The following is a 20,722-nucleotide window of genomic DNA, read 5'->3' as shown; positions in this document are numbered from 1 at the left end:
CTCCCTATGAATCCTATATCGAATGAACACCAAGTTTTAAGTCAGAGATCACGTTTTGTGATTTTTTTATGATTTTCACGATTTTTTACCAAATCAAATATTTTAATTTAGTCTATAGTAAAATCTTCAAAAGCAGCCAAAAAATACTGAATTGTGTTAAGCATTTTGGGTTAATTTATCAGAGCGGCTTTTGTTTTCGAGACATTTGACCTTTAAACTCAAAAACTAATTCTTGATAGATGCCAATGAAATGAAGGCATGCGTTGTTGTCTTTATAATTATCAGAAGACTGCAACTTCCTCAAGACGAAGAGAGCTTCTTATTCTTCGATATTTCGAGAAACGTCCGGCTCAACTAGTTTTGCTGCTGGTTGCAACCCTATAGTTCATGAGCTTCCTATCCCGTCTGGGGGCTGATTGTGAGGAGAAATCTGTAGAAAAAAATACGGAAAAAAATAAACAACTTCACACACACCGACAAAGTTGCACATAATTTCTTCTGACAATGAAAAATTATTTTATTTTCAAATGTTGCTAATGTTGTGACAGTCAATAAATCTTGGCTTCTATAAGCATTACATGAATTGAAATAAAAACCCCTTTTGAATCGTCACGATCTCCTCTATTGCACTGAAGGGTTAATCGCTTTGTACAAATAAATATATAAACCATTGAGCAAACTGGTATTTTAGGATACATTTAAAAGAATTTTTAACAAAGATGTTTAATGGTTTAAGACACATTCACTGGTAAAAGAACGTCGTCCCTGGAACAACCTGCCGCCCGAGCTCAAAGATTGCTCAGTGTCCGAGTTCCCCTCCTTGTGTAAAAAGTATTTGTGGCAGGCTCAAACACAGTGATAATTAGTGTGTGATTTCCTTTTGGCTCAGTGTGGCGTGATTTTATATGATGTATCTGATCGTTTTTGCAGTATTCTACTAGCATTGTATGCCATTTCTTGCTGTAATTTTTATATTTTGTGTCTTATGTTATGACTTTGGCAAGAATAAACAACAATAATAATAATAAAAGAAAAAAGACATGGAAGGCCATGCGTTTTAGAGGAAAAAGGGGCAGCAGTAATCCAGAGCAGCGGGATAATAGTGACTGACAAAAGTCAGCCGCCGACTGTGCCTCATGTTCTATTGCATGCATTCGGGGCAAATGAATGCAAATCCCATTTGGGCATGAGACACCTGCATAAAAGAGTCGGTCGGCGTGTGTTCGTTCATTCGGGGGCGGCGGCGGCGCATACGACTCGGGGCTGAGCGACAGGTAGTTCTGGTGCGGGCGGGCGAAGGAGGCTGCGCCGTCGAGCGCGCCCCTCCTGCCCGCGACGGCCGCCGACTCAGTTGCCCGCTGACAGCCGCACCGTCCGCACGCCTGGCAGCGCTCCTCTGCTCGCCCGCAACACACGCCGCCGCTCCTCATCTCCATCTCTTAATATATAAGACTTCGCTGCTGCTCCGATCGGCCAGCATTTTTTTTGTGATTTCGTTCGTGAAACGTTCGTGTCAGGCAGTGAGTGCGACAGTTCAGCTAGACAAACTTCAGTTCTTTTCATTGCCACCCTCGCCCTCTTGGACTTTTTCCTGCGACGAAGAGCTGTGCACCGCGTCGCCACCACCATGATCTCCCCAGCCTGGATTTTGGCCTGCCAGTTGGCCCTATTAGGTCAGTTACATCTTCATTTGACGTATTAAATTAAAATAAAAAAATAGATGTGTCTGAAGTTGAAGAAAAAAAATTTAAACAGTGTGTTAAAATGCAAAATTCTTGTTTTTCAAGTTGAAAAGAGGATTTTTTTAAATTAAAACAAATTGGATAAAAATTTAAGAGAAGGAAATTTTCATTTGCTTGTAGCGCAGAAAGATAAATTTTAAAATTTTGAAGTGGGATCAATAATTGGAACATAATTTTGATCTCCTTGTACAATTTTTCATTTTATTTCCTGACAGTACAAACAAGTGATAAGCATCACCGCAGCTATGTTTTAACATGTTTGTTACAAATCAATCTTAATTGGTCGAAGCAAAATTCTGCAACCTCCCGCAGAAACGGTAAAAATGGAAATATTAAATATAAATAAATAAATAATTGTAGAATTGAGAACTTGGCAGAATAAAAAAGTGACCTTCAGCTTACGCAAATTTTGAACCATTACTTTTAATTATAAACCCCACTAAAATGCAGTTCAGGTTTAGAACACTGTGAGTTTTGGTGTCAAACTTAAAGTGTAATGCAGAGACTAAATTTTCAAAGTGTTGCGCAACAGGATACATTGTGAGCAATCTGTTCAGATTGCCAATACTTCCCAGATGCATATTGAGCGTTCAAAAAGATCAATTTAACTTTGAGAGGCATTTAATCCTATTGCAACAAAGTTATGTTGAAGCACCTTTCAAGAATCATTCATGGAGACCAATGAGAACTGAACCTTACACTCGAACTGGCAGCAACTCATTCAAAGCTGTATAAAAGAAAATGCAGTGGAGACAATTAAACCCTTTATCAGAAACAAATTAGCCTCTCTGTCAGGTAATTGCGCAAACGTTTGGTCTCAATTTTACCGAACTCAAGGCCAATTTCGTTTGTTTTTACGGCCGGAGAGCAAAGCAAGCTAAATTTAATTAAAAAGCAATTAAGGGGTGCAAGAAGCGCCAGACTTAATTTGAGACTGGCGCTGTCTGCGAGTGAGTGAGTTTTGCTCCCTTTCGTAAATATGTTTGGTCTGGGAGCTGATAATTGCGTCGTCTGGTCTGAGATAAGCCGACGGCTATTAGCGAGTGCCGAATGCTCTTTTATTACGCCAGGGGTGCGAATGCAGATGAAACCCAAGTGGCTGGCTGGCTGGACCGTTTTTCTACCAACACACACTCACACTCCCCAACCAATTGCTGCCGGAATTTTAAGCCGCAAAGGAGAGAAATGTGCTGCCGCCACCACCGCCTCTTTTTATTTTAATAATCCGGCAGCAAATTAGGGCTGACTTTGAGTCTGCACAGAGTTCTCTGCTCTTTTTTCCTTTCCTTCTCACTCGAGTTTATATATGTGTGCGCGTTGGAAAGGGATTATGCCGCGTGCACGCGCGGCGGAGCTTACAATAATATCGGCCCGAGATGCAAATAAATCTTCGCGCAGACGTGACGATCAGTTATTTTTCGTTGGAAAAGAGAGGGTGGATTAAGGTGCCACTCCCCGCTTGTCTTGAGCGTTTTTTATTCATTACTTTTGCCACCGTTCAATTTATATTCATTGGATTGTGGCGGGAAGCGAGCTGGAAATTATAAGGTGTGTAATGAGAAAATGTTCCACCAAAGGAGCGGATAAACGCTGCTGGCAATCTATGTGAGTTTTTTATCAATTTCAGAACAGTTGACAAAAATTCAGCTCTGGCTACGACGCACTTAATCGAAAACTTCACATTTTTCGGCAATTGAGATTTTAAAAAATCCGTAAATTATATACTGAATGAATGCAAAGTTAATGCAACATGAAAATGTGTATGCGTAAAAATGATAAATAAATATATTCAATTATCACATTTTGGTGGCTTCAAAATATGCTACAGTATTATTTTGAAGTTCGAGAATTGGTAAAATGCAATAGGCAAATAACAATTGATACAAATACAGCCGTTTGTCACAGTTGCTTGAGACCGTTTGTTTATACAAATTAAAAGTGCAAGCCATGATAGGCGTGTCGTGTGGACACATGTCTGTTTGTGTGTAAAACGCCGACAAATTCAGTATCTAGTTTGGATTTTTGACCCGAATGAATTTAATCACAATTTCCTATACAAGCCAGAGAAAATTTAGTGCAAAGATCATTCATGAATATTTTATGCACATTAGAGTGCATCCGTTTGGTACTAAATTCTAGTTTTGATATGGATTTGCAAAATTTTGGGACACGTGATAATAACTCTGCGGGCCAAAGTTAAGCCTATGCGAAAGCAAAGCCAATATGCCACACTCTATAAAATATTTCATGCGAGAGTCGAGCACCGATATCATTCCAATTCCACAGAGCAGGGTCGCGGCAAAATTAATGAACGGCCTTTTGAAACTCGCTGCTTCTAGGCAAGATTTATTGGGTCGAACCAGCAGTTTGTGCGTATATTTTCTGGCATAGAGTCATATTGCCAGCGACGAGAAAAAAGCCGGGAAATATATATCCGTAATATATTCCTCAACGCTGCTCACACATCTGTGTTGCTCCTTTTTATGTACGCGCCGCGGTTTTACATAAATCATCTCGCGCAGTGCGCGTTTCCTCGTTAAAAATTACGATTTTAACATAATTCATGCGCGCAGCCGCTTATTATAATAGCCCCTCGTGGTGCCAAACGTTATTAGTCTTTTTATTTCCTTTGTGATCGCTTTGTTTACAACGCGTATCGCACCTCGTTCCTTTAAGGAAAAGGCCGAGAAACTCGAGTGGTGGCGTCGAGAAGTGTTTTAAATGCAAATTACGCCATATTTTTCCAGCACGGAGAAATGAAAGCGAGCAGCTGGGGTTCCCTCTCTCGTAAGGCGAAAAAGGAGAAAAAAGTAGAGAGGCCTTTACTAAAACCTACGAATTTCAACTCATTAGCAATCTCAAAGACGAGATTTTCCCTTTTGGCACATTTTAAATGCGAAAAACACGCCAGAACAAAAATAAATATGATTCGCGCGTAATTAACTTTTCTATATCTCGTGTGATAGCGAACGGAAAGTTTTCTCTAACCGCCAGCAAAACAAACAAAAGCCATCAATCATATTCATCTCGGAGAGAACGCGGTCGCGTCCCGCTCTCGCATCTTTTTAGTCTGAATTCGTCTCTAGTGTGTGCGACTGAGTGAGGTCATTAATTAATGCTGCTTGTGGTGTGCGCGACACCAGCTTAATCGTGCCGTCGCGACGTCCAGAAAACATTTGTACGTCCGCACTTGATGCTTTATGCCTTCATCATTACTGCGCTGCTGGGTGAGAAAAACGCCATCCAATAAAAAGGAAAAGACGAGTTGGCAGTTGAACCCGAGCCAGCAATGTCTCCGTCGGCGCCTCACTTTGTTCCCATCCTAGCTCAGAAGACACGCTGCTCGCTGTGTAAATTAAAATCGGGACTATATTACTTTGCTAAAAGATAGGAGAGCAACAGCCTGTTTGAAGTGACGCTGTCATTTTTCAGTCTGGACTGGAGGCTATCTAGAAGCTCCTCCGTTTCGAAACAGTTTCATCAAACAGACAGTTTGGAATTATTTAACTTTGGCAAAGTATTGTTTTTTTTCTTCTGGCTATATAATAAAAAATTACATATTTTGCGGATTTTTCTTATGAGGAAACACACATTTAATGAATTTATGCGTGGTATAATTAATAAGAAGACCTTTTCAATTCAACAGCAATGGGAGACCAAAACTTCTTATTAGATCCATTAGGGAAATGGTTAAAAGTTTTAATTCTTAAGCAATTTTACGTCCTATCAGGATTTTATTCAAATAAAGACTCAATTTGCTAGTTTTTTAATGTTACTTTCGAGAAACGTCCCCAGATACGAGATTTTAGGCATGATGATAGCAAATAGGTCTTTAACGGTTTGTGATTTATATCAAAATTTGCTCCATTTTCGCTTAAAAAAAGTATTTTAAATTATATAACCTTGATTTTTAATTTTTATTTGCTGCAAAGAATCAACCTTTTAAAACAGAAAAAATAAACTAAAGGAGATTTTTTATATTTATTTATAAGGTGACAAAAATCATACTCCAATAGTGTCTATATAAACAGAAAATCCTCCTTTACCAAGTATAAAATAGTGCATAATTATAAACAAAACGAGCAACAATATGCTCTCATTTGAAGCTAAATCTATCACAGCATGAATTAAGCATCATTAACTCTGTTGCTCCGCACGGGCAAAGTCCATTAAGTACATGCACGCAGCTGCACACGTCCGTACTTTTCGCTCAAGCAGATGCAGATGAGGCAAATAATTTCACCACGCGCAATTTATCATGCGCTCAATGGAGGTTAATTCCAGCAGATTCCTCTCGCCTCCGGTTCCCGTCCGTCCGGCGCTTGCCGCGCGGCTGCAGCAATTTTCGCTGCTTCCCCGGGGTGCATGCACAGTCGGTCGGTTTCTCTCCTCCGACTCTGCAGAAATGAAAAAATGCACGAGGGCGGACAGCATCCCGAGCAGCAGTGTGTTGTTTGTGTGATGTATTCGAGTGCGAGGCTCGCGGGGAAAAGTGCGCTGTGCGCGAGCGATAAGACAACAGATGTAAGTTATTGGTCTGGCGAGAGAGCACTCGATTCAATCGCTCTTTTATGCTTTTACACGCGCACTTCAATTGGATTTGCAATTTGTATGGATTTTTTGCCCCATTCGAAAAGCCACTCGAGGCGCATAACGATTTTTGTATTATTTCTTCAACGCCCCACATCCAGAGGCTATTTTCTTAGGACAAGGTAAATAAAAGTCACGAGATGAGATGGCCAAGCCGCAGATATGAATATGATCGTGTCGCGCGCAGGCTTTTCGGGATTGAACGCGCGCAATAACAATAATCGTAAGTGCGAAAATGGCCTTTGCCTGAAATAAAAGCAAATACGCGATCACTTTGCGGCGGAATTGCCTGGTGACCTCCGCTGCCAATCTGCTTTTATGCTGCTGCGTGTCGGGATCAATAATCAATGCAAAAATGACGAGAACGAACAGAGAGGAAAGTAAGTGAAGTGCAACCAACCCACTGGGTTTCGTCGCAACAAGCTTTTACTTTTATTGTCAGCAAGAGCGTTTCGCGAACGGTCTCTCCCGCCTTGTTAACCCTTTTTGCCGCAAAATGGAAAAAGATAAAACGAGAGAGACAATAACTTTATCGGCCGGCCCGATCAAACTTGCGCTTGGGGTGTAAGTGCAAAAGCGAGTCAATCCTTTCAGAAAGATTCTGGAGACAAAGCTGGAAAGGATCACTGTGGGACGTGATAATTTTGCTGGATAAGCGCTCCGCGGCGGCAGCGGCGGCTCGACGGGTGTTATCTTCTTTGCCAACTGCCCCGCCGCCATAAACATGCTCCTCGTCGGTGCTCACCGTGTGCGCGAAAACCTAATGTGTGTGAATACATTAAGCGAGCGGCTGTAAGTAAGAAAAATGCCGACCGTAAATTCAGTTTTTAGCTTTGTAATGCGTTTTAACGCACACACCCTCGTGTAATAATGTGCACGTGCAACGGGAAGGCTGAGTAAAATGCGCGGCGACACGGACTGCTGCCGGTAGAAGCTTTAAAACCACCCTTCCACCCGCTTAAAAATGTTGTTCATATAATTTGTTTACATTAAAAAACAAATTTTACCAAATTAATAATTAATTTTTATTTATATCCAACTTTAAACCAGATCAAATTTTTTAAAAACCTTTTTTAAATTTATTAAAACTATTTTTTTATTATTTTAAGCATATTTTGTGTTTAATATAATTACTTTTTATGCTTCTAAGCTTAAAATATGAAGTATAAGTATTTTGAACACAGCGCAATAATTATATTCTATTATATAAAAATATAATTTAATAAACATTTTGTTTCACTCATGAATGAATACTATACAGTCACACTTTAAAGAAATATCACTAGCTTTAATGTTGAAGTTCATTTTTTATAAATTATATTCACGTTCACACCATGCAGCGCTATCATGCATACCATAAAGTGTGCGATGAAAGTCAAAATTACGTTGTTCTCGAACATAACTTTTAATGTTGTCTCAGGGAACAACTCACCCCCTTCCCCTTCGTGAAAATAGCACATAATCCTACCAGTTGTAAAACAATGACCGTTCGAATTTAGAGGTGAAAGTAGTTTTGGCAGGTCTCATTTTTATTTTCCAGAGCTGTAAAATCCTTTAATCTCCCATGCTGGCGTAAAAAGCGGTCCAGACGCAGTTTACAAGTCTGTCGCGCCGCCTCGTGTTTATTTTCGCCGAGCCGCATCACTCATTTTTTTATTATTTTCGCCCAATTTTGTGAGTTCGAGCCGCCGCCACCGCTTTTATATAAAAAAGGCAAGGGAATGATAAGTAATTGCTGCAGCATCCTTTTTTATTGCGCCGCACATAGCCGCCGCAATAAAATTCAAGCATTATGAAATATTATAACTCAGCGCGGCAGCCAGCGGCGACGCTCTCTCATTTTATTCGCCACGCTTGCGTTTCTTTCCCTCTCACATGGACACTACATGGCAGAAGCTTTCAGACGTTAACTTTCGATAGAACGGATTGAACAAAGAAAAAAGCAGTAATTGTTATCTCCGCCTACATTAGCGTGTTTGCAACTGAAAATTACGTGTATCCGGTTTCCTATAGTCGCTCAGCGTGTTGTTTCTAATAATTGAATGAGAGACGGGGCTGCCGTTGTTGATTTTCGCAACGTGCTCTGGCGAATGGCCGATGTTCTAGCTAATATGCATGTAAACGGGCAAACAGCACGATAATATAACATTACATCGGTGCCTACCTGACGCCTCGCTGCACTTACTCTCGTATTGCTTTGTGCTGTCGGGATACGACAGCAAGTATCACTGAAACAGGGACACCAAACAAGCTGCGACTCGGGTGGAATCTGATCCCAGAGCTGCCTACCAACTGGCTCGACTGCAACTCCAAGTTGACCCCAACTTTCGAAATAATTATTGTAAACATTTGTCAGCAAGAATTAGAGAGGATTTCTAGGCAGATGCACTCGAGGAATACACGCCTTTCTTTTTGATTTCCACCATGACGAGGGAAACTAGGAAAAAAATAAGATTAATTTATATTTTTAACTTCAATAAATAATTAAAAATACGAGACGAGCACGCTACAGAAAGATTATAAAAGGTATTAGAGTAAAATCAAGTGCAAGCTATGCTTGGTTAATCATTCTGAAAATTTCAAAGTGATTTTTAAAGAATTCAAAATTATTTTCCGTTGGCTTGTGGCTTCTTCTACGCCCTAATTAATTTTATTGAGAACCACAACTCTTTACTCGCATCCATAAAGATTCCCATGAGTGTGCGTTCTTCTAGTGAACTTCAATCCGGTCGATATTTTTGCTATTGACTAAAAAAATCCAAAGCACTTATCATATTTTTCATGGAAATGTTGTTTAAAAAAGTTTATGATTAACAGGTGAAACACGCTGAAATTTTTATAAACCGACTCTTTTTCAATTGTTTTTACAAACGATATTTTTTGCAAGGAAACCGAGTATTTTTGTGAAACTTCAATTGTTTTTATTTTATTTTGATAAATAAACACATTTTTCAAAAATACCCTATACTAAAATCATTTAATTTATTGCTAGTTCTGACTAAACTGTTGAGAGGGTCCCAATCCGTGATATGCCTGGCTCATTCCAAACACAGAATGCACAAGCAACCAGTCATGTCCATCAACCCCATCAGCAATCAATGAGCATTGCATCGCATTGTTTCACGCCCTTGGAGCGAGTGCGCTTTCCATCCGAGCGAGTGGACTTGCAGCACCATTCGGAGGGGAGTCCATTCGGCAAACATTGTGTCCGGGTGGGCCGTGGGATCGCGGTCGATTGATCTCACGTGTCGCGATTATTTTGAGATTTCCGCATTGCAATTCATCCGCTGCGCTGCGGCGTAATTGCTCTTTGTGGGAACGGCGACCTCTGGTGTCCGGCTTCACCTGTTCGGAATCGCACATTAATTTCCACCAAAACAGACTGACTCTGATTTTCCTCGGCAGGACCGACTTTCAAATTAAAATCAAACGTGCGATGAATAGACGCTTGTGCTGTGCTGCTCGCCTCCGTAGATTGAGTAATTCTCGGAGCAATTCAGCCGCAAGCATGCTCTCCCCCATCACTTAATTTTCGCCGCGCGTCTCGGGCCTCTTCACGCGTAGTGTACACGAGGAAGAAACTTTTTTGTGCGTCGTGTGTTCTGTTTGGCTAACAAAGGGCGAGGCTGGCGGTAATCAACACGAGCAGGACGAACGATATTGAGCTCCTCTCTTTCTCTCTCTCTCTCTCTCTCTCTCTCTCTCTCTCTCTCTCTCTCTCTCTTTCTCTCTCTCTTTTGATTCCCGCCGCGGCACGATCGCAAACGGCTGGCGCTCAATGGAGCAGACAGATGAAACGAGACCGAGTGAGAGGGGTCGCGTCCACTTTTATTGCGGCAACGCGTTAATTACGATTACAAGACTCTTTGTGCGCCCTTTTGATGACGATGTGAGCTGTTTACCATGCCCGCAGCTTCAATTGACAACTTCCTCCGCCTGAAATTGGCTGAGCTCTTTTTTCATTTCAAGCGCTCATTCGACGGGAAAATTTTTCTTCCTTCTCGCGCAACGATATATTTTGGCGCGAGCGTGTTGTTTCCTGAAGCGGGGCTTGTTTATGGAACTTTTGGCGCGCTTGGTTGCTCGGTTTTTATGGCTCCATTTTCAGCTGCTGTTTGATATATGGAGGTGCTACCAGACAAATATCTGAGGCGACAGACCAACACGCTGGCAAATGACCCTCCACCCGCCCGCCACATGCAGCAGAGAAAGTCTCCGCTCTTTTGTGCTCGCCACACATGTGAATCGAACGAAAAGGCCAAATCGGCTTGAAAAAACAAAACTGCGTGCATGTGTGCCGACATTTGTATCGAAATTTGACCTTTTCCTTTGTATTCAGCAGCCCGCGGAACTTCCGCACATGTGTTCATCAGACGTTAGTGCTTTGTTTCCCTTGACAAAAGTGAAAGATACTGCCTTTTGGGCAAACAAGGAGAGCGGATGTGCTTCCAACTTTTTGAATTTCGGGAGCACTTTAAAAAGAACAATCTCTAACGTTTGTTTTTCTTTCTGGCACCGTGATAAATTGTCTGTCTCAATCAATGCCATAATTTTGTTCATTCATATCTTAGATAAAGATTCATGAGGCGTGAAAACTCAGAAAAAAGGAAAAATATTTTCTTCCAGAACATCTCCTCTTTGCTTCTTCCTACAGAAAAATAATCCCGACGTTTAGAAACAATTTTGATTTGTTTTCATTCAATATAGCAGGTCTGAAATAAAATAATCAAATATTTTCTTTAATAGGGATAAAACTCTCGTAAAATATTCTGGTTCTAAAAATTACAGGAACAATTTCACCTCTTTAAAATATTTTTAGCTGAAAAATAATAAGTTTTCCGCAGAAAGAGTTGATTTTATTTTTGTCTGAGAAATTTAACTGTTTTTCATTCATTTAATTAATAGTTGATTTTTTTCTCTAGCTCAAATTATGAAATTGCTTGAAACACTAAAAATAACAAGATTCGTGCTAATTTCAACTCCACTACTTTACTGCAAACAACTTTGAAAGTCTGTGAATCAACGTTAACTTAGAATGGACTTGCAAAATTCGTCTAATTTTACTGTGAATTTTACTTGGATTCTACCATTTCAATTATTTCGAGTCCGTCCGGCTCTATCTCTGATGCTGAAGCTCTGAGGAAATTATTCAAATCTCCTCGGAGACCCAAGCTCGGTTAATTCAATATCTAAGCAAATTCAGCAATCCGAGCGGCGAGAACTTGGTTGAATTTATCTTCTGGAGTGAAAGCAAACGCGCGCAGACGGGCCTGTGATACTTTGGTCCCCGTTGGTTGATAATGCCTCACATAAATCATGTTGACATCATAACCCTGATTACAATTATTTTGTCACCCTGGCGACCCCGGTTGTCGTGATGGACTTGTTAAGAATAATAATACACGCAATCAGCAGGCAGCAGCATCACCGGAGTCCCAGACGCCGACGGGCGAGATAAATTAGCGCTTCTGCGAATTTTGACGGCCGAATTCATATTCCCAGCTGAGCTGCTGCCACCGCTTCCATTAGGCAAATGTTTACTACACTACAATTGCAATATCGCGCGCGCGTTAATTAATTACTCCAGCATCTCTCGGATGACAGAGAGGCTGTGTTCCCGCGCCGATCTAATGCGCGCGCCAAATTAGCGCGAATCAGGCTTTGTGCGGCAGTTAATTTGCACCACGAAGCAGGTATAAACTGTTTTAGTTTTGCTACCGTTCGCATATAACGGGGTGGTAATCTCAGTTTTTGTTTACTCTGCTATCTGGAATGAAGGACACGGGTAAATATTCCATTACGACAAATATGTGCCGCCGCACGATTTCCAAACACCAAGCACGGATTTTGAATCATTCGATCACTCTGGAGATTTGCTTGGATGTACCTGCCTTTTAATTCCACAATTTGCAATTGCAGAATAGATTAATCGCGGCTATGTACAGAGTTTGCTTTTAACAGAACAACTGTTGGAAATCTGATTTACAAATTGATAGTTTTGACAAGGAAACATTGTAGTTCATTAATGTAATGGAATGATTTCTCTCTTCAACGTTTGCAAATTGGATTGCAAAAGTTGGATAGAACGGGCTAAATTATCTTACAAAAATTTTCTGATAGTGACTTCCTTATTTTGCTATCAATTTAATTAAACATTCCTCCGAGCATCGTTTTGATTAGTTTTGAACCATCAGGGAATTTCTCCCAATATTCATAATACTTTTAAATGTGTTTGAAATCACCTCCTGTCACTGCTTTTGCGTTAAATATGTCTATATTAAACCCGTGTGCGTAATAAGATTGTGTTACATTAGCACACGTGAGTTATTGAGTGCTAACATCAGGGGGCTAAGCTGCAGAATCGTTTTACGGCCCACTCGACGAATAAATATATTTCAATTTTCATAATGTTTCGTTCGCTGTGTGAGACAAAACAAGTTTCGAGACGAGATAATGAGCTCGTGCACGCGGAGGCTTAGAGATGATATTTCAGCGTGGAAAGAGGATATTGCATTTTTGGCGAGGAAGAGCCGTTGAATAATAGGGCAGAAGATGTTTTATGATGGCCGCTGAAACATTTATTCTGCTAGAGGAATGGTTGGAAAAGTGCGAAAAGCAGCACATTATTTATAATGGTCTTGCGCAATGCAGTGAGTTATTTCTGTAGTACGTCTTCTTTGCTTTTGCAAGCAGTTGGAATTGTGCAAGATTGTAAGCGTCTTTTTATTAATGAGGATGGGATTTACGGTCTAATAAGCAGATGATAAATGATGTATGATTCACGCGTTAACAGAAAATTTTATGCTTCTTTACGCGTTCTTGAAATTCTTTAAATGGAGATTTGCACTGGGTTAACAATTAATAATATTTTGTATTGTTGGCTGAGGCAAGAAGTGGTTCATTGAAACTATTGTTTGTGTAATTTCGCAACAATTAATCTCTATACAGTGTGCAATAATGAAATCAGTTAACTTTCAGATGTTGGTATTGCACTAGAAAAATTAAACGGGTTTTCAAAGATTTTTCACTTGATTTCGATTCCTCTCGTCGCGATCTATCCTATGGTGTAAGAAATATATCATGATTTTCAATGAGGAGACAGTCTGCACCGCTTGATTAGCACACAAACTATGGAGCCGATTACCTCAGAAAATATAATGGCAACCTAGGAAAATTTTAGCTCCTTCCCAATCCTTAGAGAATATTTCAAGAAAAGGAGAAAATATATTTTCACAACATTTCTGTACAGCTCTACTTTGAGAGTGAAATTGAGTTGACTTTCATTCAAGCCACGAGACATGCCCACGTAGAGATTAAAATATAAAATCGATTAAACGTGCACTTAATAATGCTGCGCCTCTGAAACATTTTCCGCCCGAAAGAAGCAGAAAGCACGTTTTTCTCAAGGCATTTCTAGAATATTTTCAATGCCAGCCACGCAATATGATGAAAACGATACGGCATAAATATTATTATGTGAACCTGGTGATAAAGGTGCGTGTTTTTTTCTAGTGTGCAGGCGGCGTGTGACACAAAACGGCGTAGCCATAATTTCGGCGCAGCAGTGGCTTGCCCGTCCGGCCGGCTATAATGTAAATTTATACGCATGTAATCGGGCCGTGTGATCTCTTATTCCCGTCATAACGCGCGATAAACATGTCAACTTGATTTCTCCGAGACCATGAGGCACGAACAAAAGGATCCACGCAGCAGCCTGCTCTCTTTTAGATGAGTGCTTGACTGGCTTAAGGCTTTTTGACTTTTTCATAATGCAATGGAGAGAAAGAAATATCATCCCTCTTATGCAGACTGACGATGATTTTTATCTCCTTGAATCGGAGATAGATGGATATGTGAATGTAGGCGCTCGCATGAAAAGACCCCGCCGACGCCGCCCTTTTCTCCCTTTCTCTCTCTCTCTCTCTCTCAGCTCAGCTCGCAGCCCTTTTTATTCTTTATATCAAAAAATTGTGTGTTCCACCACTATTTGTGCCGCTTCACATGTATTGAGACGAGCCAGAGAGAGAGGCCTTGTTATTTTTTACGACAAAGAAGCGGCGGCAAACTCGCAGCACTGCCGCAGCAACCTTTAAGGCATTACGTACGATTTTTCCCTTTTGAGTTTGGGTTTCACTATGTGTGTAGATTCGGTTAAAATTGGCGCCGCTATTAAATTTAACAAGCAATTTATTTACGACTCGAATTCTAAATGCCGAGCTGCTTTTTCCGCCACTTTCCTCGTCGACAAAGCCGCTGGGAGGAGTGTTAGGGCTTTGTGTGTTGTGTTGCTGCTCGGAATACTTTATATTCCTCCTCAATCGATGGCAAATAGAGGACCTTGCATATACGCCCGCTTGATGGATACATGTTGCATGCGAGGCACATTCATGCATCTTTGTCCCCGTTCGCCAGCCGGCAACATCACTCAGGCGCTATAAAAAGTGATCCTTGCATGCAGATAGAGTTATCAATTTCACGGGGAAGACAAGTGCAGAGCTTGAGCGACGCATATGTGCTGCTCGCAAATGAAAATCGCGGCACACGCGAAATTGAAAAATAAAATAAACATCAGGCCGCGGAAACCAGGTCAGCCGAGGCTTTGCTGTGCAAGGGCAAATTGATTTGCCAGGCCTTTTAGTGCAGGCCGCCTGAGTGTCTCCCACATCGTAGATCGTAGATCCTATACTGCAGCTGCACTTAGGGGGGAGTGTTCAATAATTATCAGGCTTAATAGAGTTGCAAGGGATGCGTAACTTAATCGAGTTAGTTGTTTGTTTACTAAAAAAAACTCCATATCGAATTTCCATTCGCTTATCCTGTGTTTCTCAAAGATAAACGTTTTATTTACAAAGCAGTCAGTTTTAATTTAATGAAGAAGGCTTTCGAGGATTTCGTGCATAGAATAAATGTGTTTAAATGGACTTTGTAAATTCGTACTGTTTCTCTATAATTTCCATGAAACTGAGATGCAGTGGGTAGCCTAAGAAGCAGGCAAAATTCGAACACCAAGTAATTTTTGGGTGTTTAATACTCATCTTTGTCAATTAATATTTTTTGGAACATGCCTAGTCTATTGAGTCGTTTAAGGAGATGCCAATATTAAATTTTTGCGCAAGTGTGCACAAGAAAATAAAATTTGCATTTACATTTGAATATATTTTCAATGAAAACCAATGTCTATTCAACACGTCCCTTGATGGTTCGCGCCATTTCCCCGGTGAAAAGAACTGTTTGCTGGTTTTAAAAATTGTATCCTTAATTTTGCCGAGTGCTTTTAGAGAGCAGCGTTGCTTTTTAATCTGCGAAAATAGGAAAATTCCCGCAAACACAGTCGGGCATAAATATAAAGCGGAATTACTCATTAAAAGTGTTGTTTGTGTTGCGTCTACATTAATTCAGAGAGCGATGGCGAGAGAGAAAGAGAAAAAGACGACGAGAGTATACTGTGTGGTGGATATACGTTGCGCGCGCGCTCTGGCTAGGCTACTCTTATATGTGCCTTTTATAATAATGACTATCACGATATGGTCGCTTCCGCCAGTGTTAATGGTTATTTTTTTCTCTCCAGAAATTTATCTCCATTACACCACGCTGGAGAAATTTACTGCATCCAAAGTGAATTCAAATTAAATTTCTACGGATGCCACTCTCTGCTAGCCGTTAAAAATATAGGGACCGCAATTAACTCGGTAAAAAATTGTTGGATGCAAGGAAAAGCACAAAAAGCTGCGGCGGCCGGGCTATAATTACAAGATTACGGAAAATATATACTACTCCGTCAAATTTAATTTACACCTATAACTTCTGGTGTGAGTCGCAGCATTCGTATCAAATACGGGTCATAATTTATTAAGTATCTCTACCCCGTGCATAAGTTCATCGTCAGCTTTTGGCCCCAGTTGGCCGCAAAAGTTAGCATTCCTAAGTGGGAGAGCGTTTTCCCCGGCACGACAGATGGTCATCTTGAATAATTCCTCAAATCAAAGTGCAGCCCGCCTAATCCTAGTCAGAATAAACAGCGAGCTTCCTTAATTCCTTCCTGCCCCTGGACCACCGCTTTTCCAACCCCTATTGCCGCATGACTTACTCCGGCCCTTTGAGCGTTGCAAGACGTGGGAGTCGCAGACACCTGCTCACCTTTCGCTCGCAGCCAACTCTCCTCTTGTGAATAATATTCGGCCACTTATTACTTAATGGCTTCAAAGGCCCTCGAGTAGTCGAGGAAATCCCAGACGAGCAAAAGTGATTTTGGGATAAATATTCCACGCCGGGCCCTGCTTTTACCTGTTTTCCAAATTTCGGTCGCAATTTTGGTGCAATCAAGTGCAATTACGGCTTCCAAGAAACACGGATCTTATGCCGCCTGAATTAATTATTGCTCACCCAAGCAAGGCTGACGGAGTTTTCCTCTTTTTGCGCTTAAATCACAGGTCAAAGTAACGACAGCGTCGCACAATTACCTCCCCAAGCGGAGCATTTATATAACCTGTGGAATAAAATTGAGGTCGCATTATTAAAGCATTATTCGCAGGTTCTAAACAATGGGAGATAATTGAGCATTTAGGAGATCTAATACTGGCTGCCTTTTGTCAGAGATAGGAAAAATGGCTAGTTGAGCGACTCAAAATTACCAAAAAGCTCAACGGGCTGGGACTCACCACTTGGCTGGTTTTCGCATCCTTCCAGCGGCTTTAGGAACAAATGTTTGGCGTTTCAATATAAAAGATCTCGGTGCGGGGAGGCGAAAAGTTGGCCAAAAAGCTCCTCTGCGGCCACTTGGTGCACCATGCTGTTATTTGGAAATGGTGAGCGTTGTGGAATGCCTACGGAATGAACTGGGCAGAATTAAAAAAAATATGTTAATTTTACTCTCCATACATATACAATTTTAATCTGTTTTGCAGCCGAAAACAAAACATGCTTCCATCAAAAACACTCAGCCAGCATTTCAAAATGTCAAAGTACCATGAACATTACGCACTAGAAAACAAAAGGGTGGTGCTCTCGAAATCACCTGATTTTTTCCAGCAAATCCCTGTGGCAATCAGGAGTATGCACGAGCGAAAACAATGCGCAGGAAAGCTGTGCATGCATCCGGTTTTATACCAAGTGTTGAACTGGTGTGTGCAAAAGTATGTTATTCGCAAGAGCAGCGCAGTCAGAGCGAACGCGAACGCGTGGTCCCCGGCGATTTTGCTGCCGCTTTTCCATTTTCCCTCTCGAAACAATGAGTTGTAAATATCAGCGGAGCAGCAAAACAGGTTGTTGGAATAACGTCGGCTGCCACTTGCAAGCGCGAATCATTGCTGCGAATGCAAACTTTTCCAATACACACGCGAGAGAGTGTTTGCACCCCAAATGCGCTCGCGTGTGTGTGTGTTTGCCAAGTGATTGTGTTGATTGATTTGGTTGACACACACGCAGACAACGGGCCTGCACAAATTTAAACTGTTATTTCGTTGTGGCTATTCGTGTGTGTTTGCAAAAGGAATCGAGCAAATTGTTTCCCATTCGTTTGCAAAAGAGAATTCGGCCAGCCCGTTTGTTCCAACTGTTGGAACATTTCACAAAAGACTAAAATTTTTAAGGGGGAAAACTCCCTTCTCATTCCATTTTGTATGCTGATTGCTTTATTTCGTCGAAAGGGAATTAAAATAAGAAACGCCAGCGAAAGAACAGCGCTGAAAGCTTGAATTTAAATTGCTACTGCATGAATAGTGAGGGTTTTAGAATGATAAAAGGTGTGCTCAGCGGCGAATGAAATGAAGTCTTAAATACGTGTGGCGGCGGCGCGTTAAGATTTAATAAGCTCCTTGCTGCAGGCATTGTTTTTGTTTTGAGCGCCCGCATCGTGCTACAGAGCGAACGGCGCGCTGCTCGCGCAGGAAAAGAAAAAGGATGCAAGCAAGAGAGTAGCACACGCATGGTCGGACTGAGTCTCAAAGAAAGCGAGAGGCAACTGCGAAATTGGAGTGGATGCCGCTTCAATTAGATTGCCACTGAGAGAATTGCTACAGCGTCCGCAAGGCTGAATGAAACGCGTGTGTTTTGGCCTTTTTGGCTCAGCTGCTGAACTTTCTGTTTGCCAATAATCATGGAAATGTTCATTGCTCTGCACTTTTTAAATTCTAAACTTAGAAAGGACTGCGTAGGTTTGAATTAGCAAATTTTAGGGATGTGGAAAATAGTCAAATAATTTTATTTGCTTCTACGAGCAAAATATTCTGACACATAAATTAAAAAATAGTTCCATTCATACAGCATTAAATAACTTTACAAAAAGTCGGGTTTGTGTAAGTTTCCATGAAAAAAGTGACATAATTTTGTACTTTTAGCCGTCATAGTCACTTCTGAAAAACCTTTTCGCTGGAATTGCTCTTGACAGTGGGGAATTTCAAAATTGGTGCGTGGGCAGGTGTGCAGCTCCAGGAAAATAAAAATGCGGATGTGTCACTCAGCAATCAGGTGTCATAACTGGCGGTAATATGATCATTTTTCGTTTTTACTTATATTTTTTGATAGACTTAAGGAAAATCTCGACTATAGTTGGTAAATACCAGATATAATCGGATTATAGCCGATGTTTAAGTCACGTCAGAACGTTAATATTCTTTCTTTGCTTTTTTATGGTGGCTGGAGGCGAGTCGATAGCGGTGATCAATTACCAAAATACGCTCTGGCTGCTCATTAACCTTTTGGCAGGCCCGTGTTTTGTAAAATGTCAGCTTTTGCATAGCGACTCCATTACCGCGGGAAACTTGCTGCTCGGAGACCGCGAGCCGGGCCATTATTCTAATGAGAAATATAAATTAGTGTCAAATATCATTAAAATTCCCATCGCCGAGGTGATGAATCCGCATAATAGACACCGCGCGCATGCCTCTTGGCGAACATCTCATTCCGAGATAATTACATCCATTACATTTTGCATCAGTTCTCGTCGTCGCGCGAGCCGACAGCAGGGAGCAACTTCTCACGCGAAATTTGCCCTCGCAAGGCGTCTCGCCTGCAAAACATGATGAAATTTTCATCACCCATTTATTTTTATCACTTGGCAAAGTGATAAATTTTTGCCTAATACGTTGCATGAGCTCTAGAAGCTTTGCGCCTTACTTTGTGACTGGTCATTTCACAGTTGTTTGCCTCCGTGTTGATTGATGAGACTTTGAATATTGCGCTGGTGCCTGATGAGAATAAGATGCCGCCCGAGCTAACACTATATTGACAATAATCTACAGCTGCCAGGCGAACCACGTTCGGCGCCGATGACATTTTTGCTCAAAAACTAATGAAAAAGGAATGCCAATAAAAAATTAATACGAGACCGCGTCGCGCCAGTGAGGAGCGATGGAATTTTTTAATGAAAAACTCATCCGTTTCCGATAAAATTGGAACAGAGGTCCTCGGCTCTTCATTCAATTATCGACTCGCAGAGTTGGCCAGGAACCTCCCTGCGGTAGCTCTATATTTGTAACTGATCGACGGTGCATGCAATCTGGTTACAGCCTGCCGATGAAATGCGGAGAAGGCATCAAATCGGGCTCTAACATTAAGACTTTCTCCGAGGGTACACAGTTTTGTTCATTGAGATTTCCTAAATAAAGAATTGTCCTTGTGGCTGCTAATAACAGAGTTAAAACAGATAAAAGTCGATTCTCGATTAAATTCTCTGCTTTAAATTGGTCAGCGTCTTTGTGAAATAATTACCAAATTTAAAACAGCAAAATGATATAAGTTCTCTTGATTTTCCAACCGTAGAAAAGTGAGATTCCTGCCATTAATTTTTCTAAAACTGCCGTAGAAATGGATGGATATTTCTGAAAATTTCCTAAAAAACCTTTGACAAACTCTTTTACCAAATACCCTGTCTGCATAATATACGTTTTAGGTTGCTAAATTATTTTTTACTTCAAAGGCATTAAAAAATTTGCAGTGTAGCTTTGGCTTTTGGCTGTCGGACGACATTGCACCTGGCGTGTTTGTAGTCTGGAGTGCCGGAACGCAATCAATCAATCAATTTGGCCCTACGGCTCTTAACGGCCATTTTGATGGTACCTGTCTAGCTGAAAGGGCTGATCAAAAGCAGGGCGAATTCGGCCCATTAGCGTGTGCTGCACTCGTCTGGCTGATTTATGCGAGGAAAAGCCCGAATGATAGTCCAGTCAGTCGGTTGACAGCGCCTGCAATTACGCAAACATCAACACAAAAGTGCGCCTCGCCAGCCACACCCTCACAAAAATGGCATGCACGCGTGTGTTGTGTGCAAGAATGTACAAAAAAATAACACACGCCCAAAGCTTTTTTGCCATGGTCCACGGCACGCGAGATTCACTTGAAAAGTTGCTGCCCCTGTCAGAGTATCCCCTCGCCCGCACGGATGGGTGCTGAGA

The 20,722-nt window shown here is 41.3% G+C and overlaps 1 protein-coding gene across 2 annotated transcripts in view; it reads left to right on the top strand.

Moving 5' to 3' along the window:
- Window positions 1-1,391: 1,391 nt before the first annotated feature.
- The window catches only part of LOC135942096 (protein amalgam), a 200,174-nt gene continuing 180,843 nt past the window's right edge, over window positions 1,392-20,722 (top strand). The window contains exon 1 of one of the 2 annotated variants that reach the window (XM_065488039.1): window positions 1,392-1,673. In XM_065488039.1, the coding sequence (XP_065344111.1) occupies window positions 1,628-1,673 (46 nt within the window). In that variant the 5' untranslated portion in view covers window positions 1,392-1,627. The remainder of the gene's footprint in view (window positions 1,674-20,722) is intronic. The other variant, XM_065488038.1, reaches the window with a different exon arrangement.

The sequence above is a fragment of the Cloeon dipterum genome, chromosome 4, assembly GCF_949628265.1.
Source record: "Cloeon dipterum chromosome 4, ieCloDipt1.1, whole genome shotgun sequence".
Taxonomy (NCBI): Eukaryota; Metazoa; Arthropoda; class Insecta; order Ephemeroptera; family Baetidae; genus Cloeon; species Cloeon dipterum.
The sequence above is the reverse complement of the archived record's forward strand: the minus strand, read 5'-3'. Positions and strand labels throughout refer to the sequence as shown.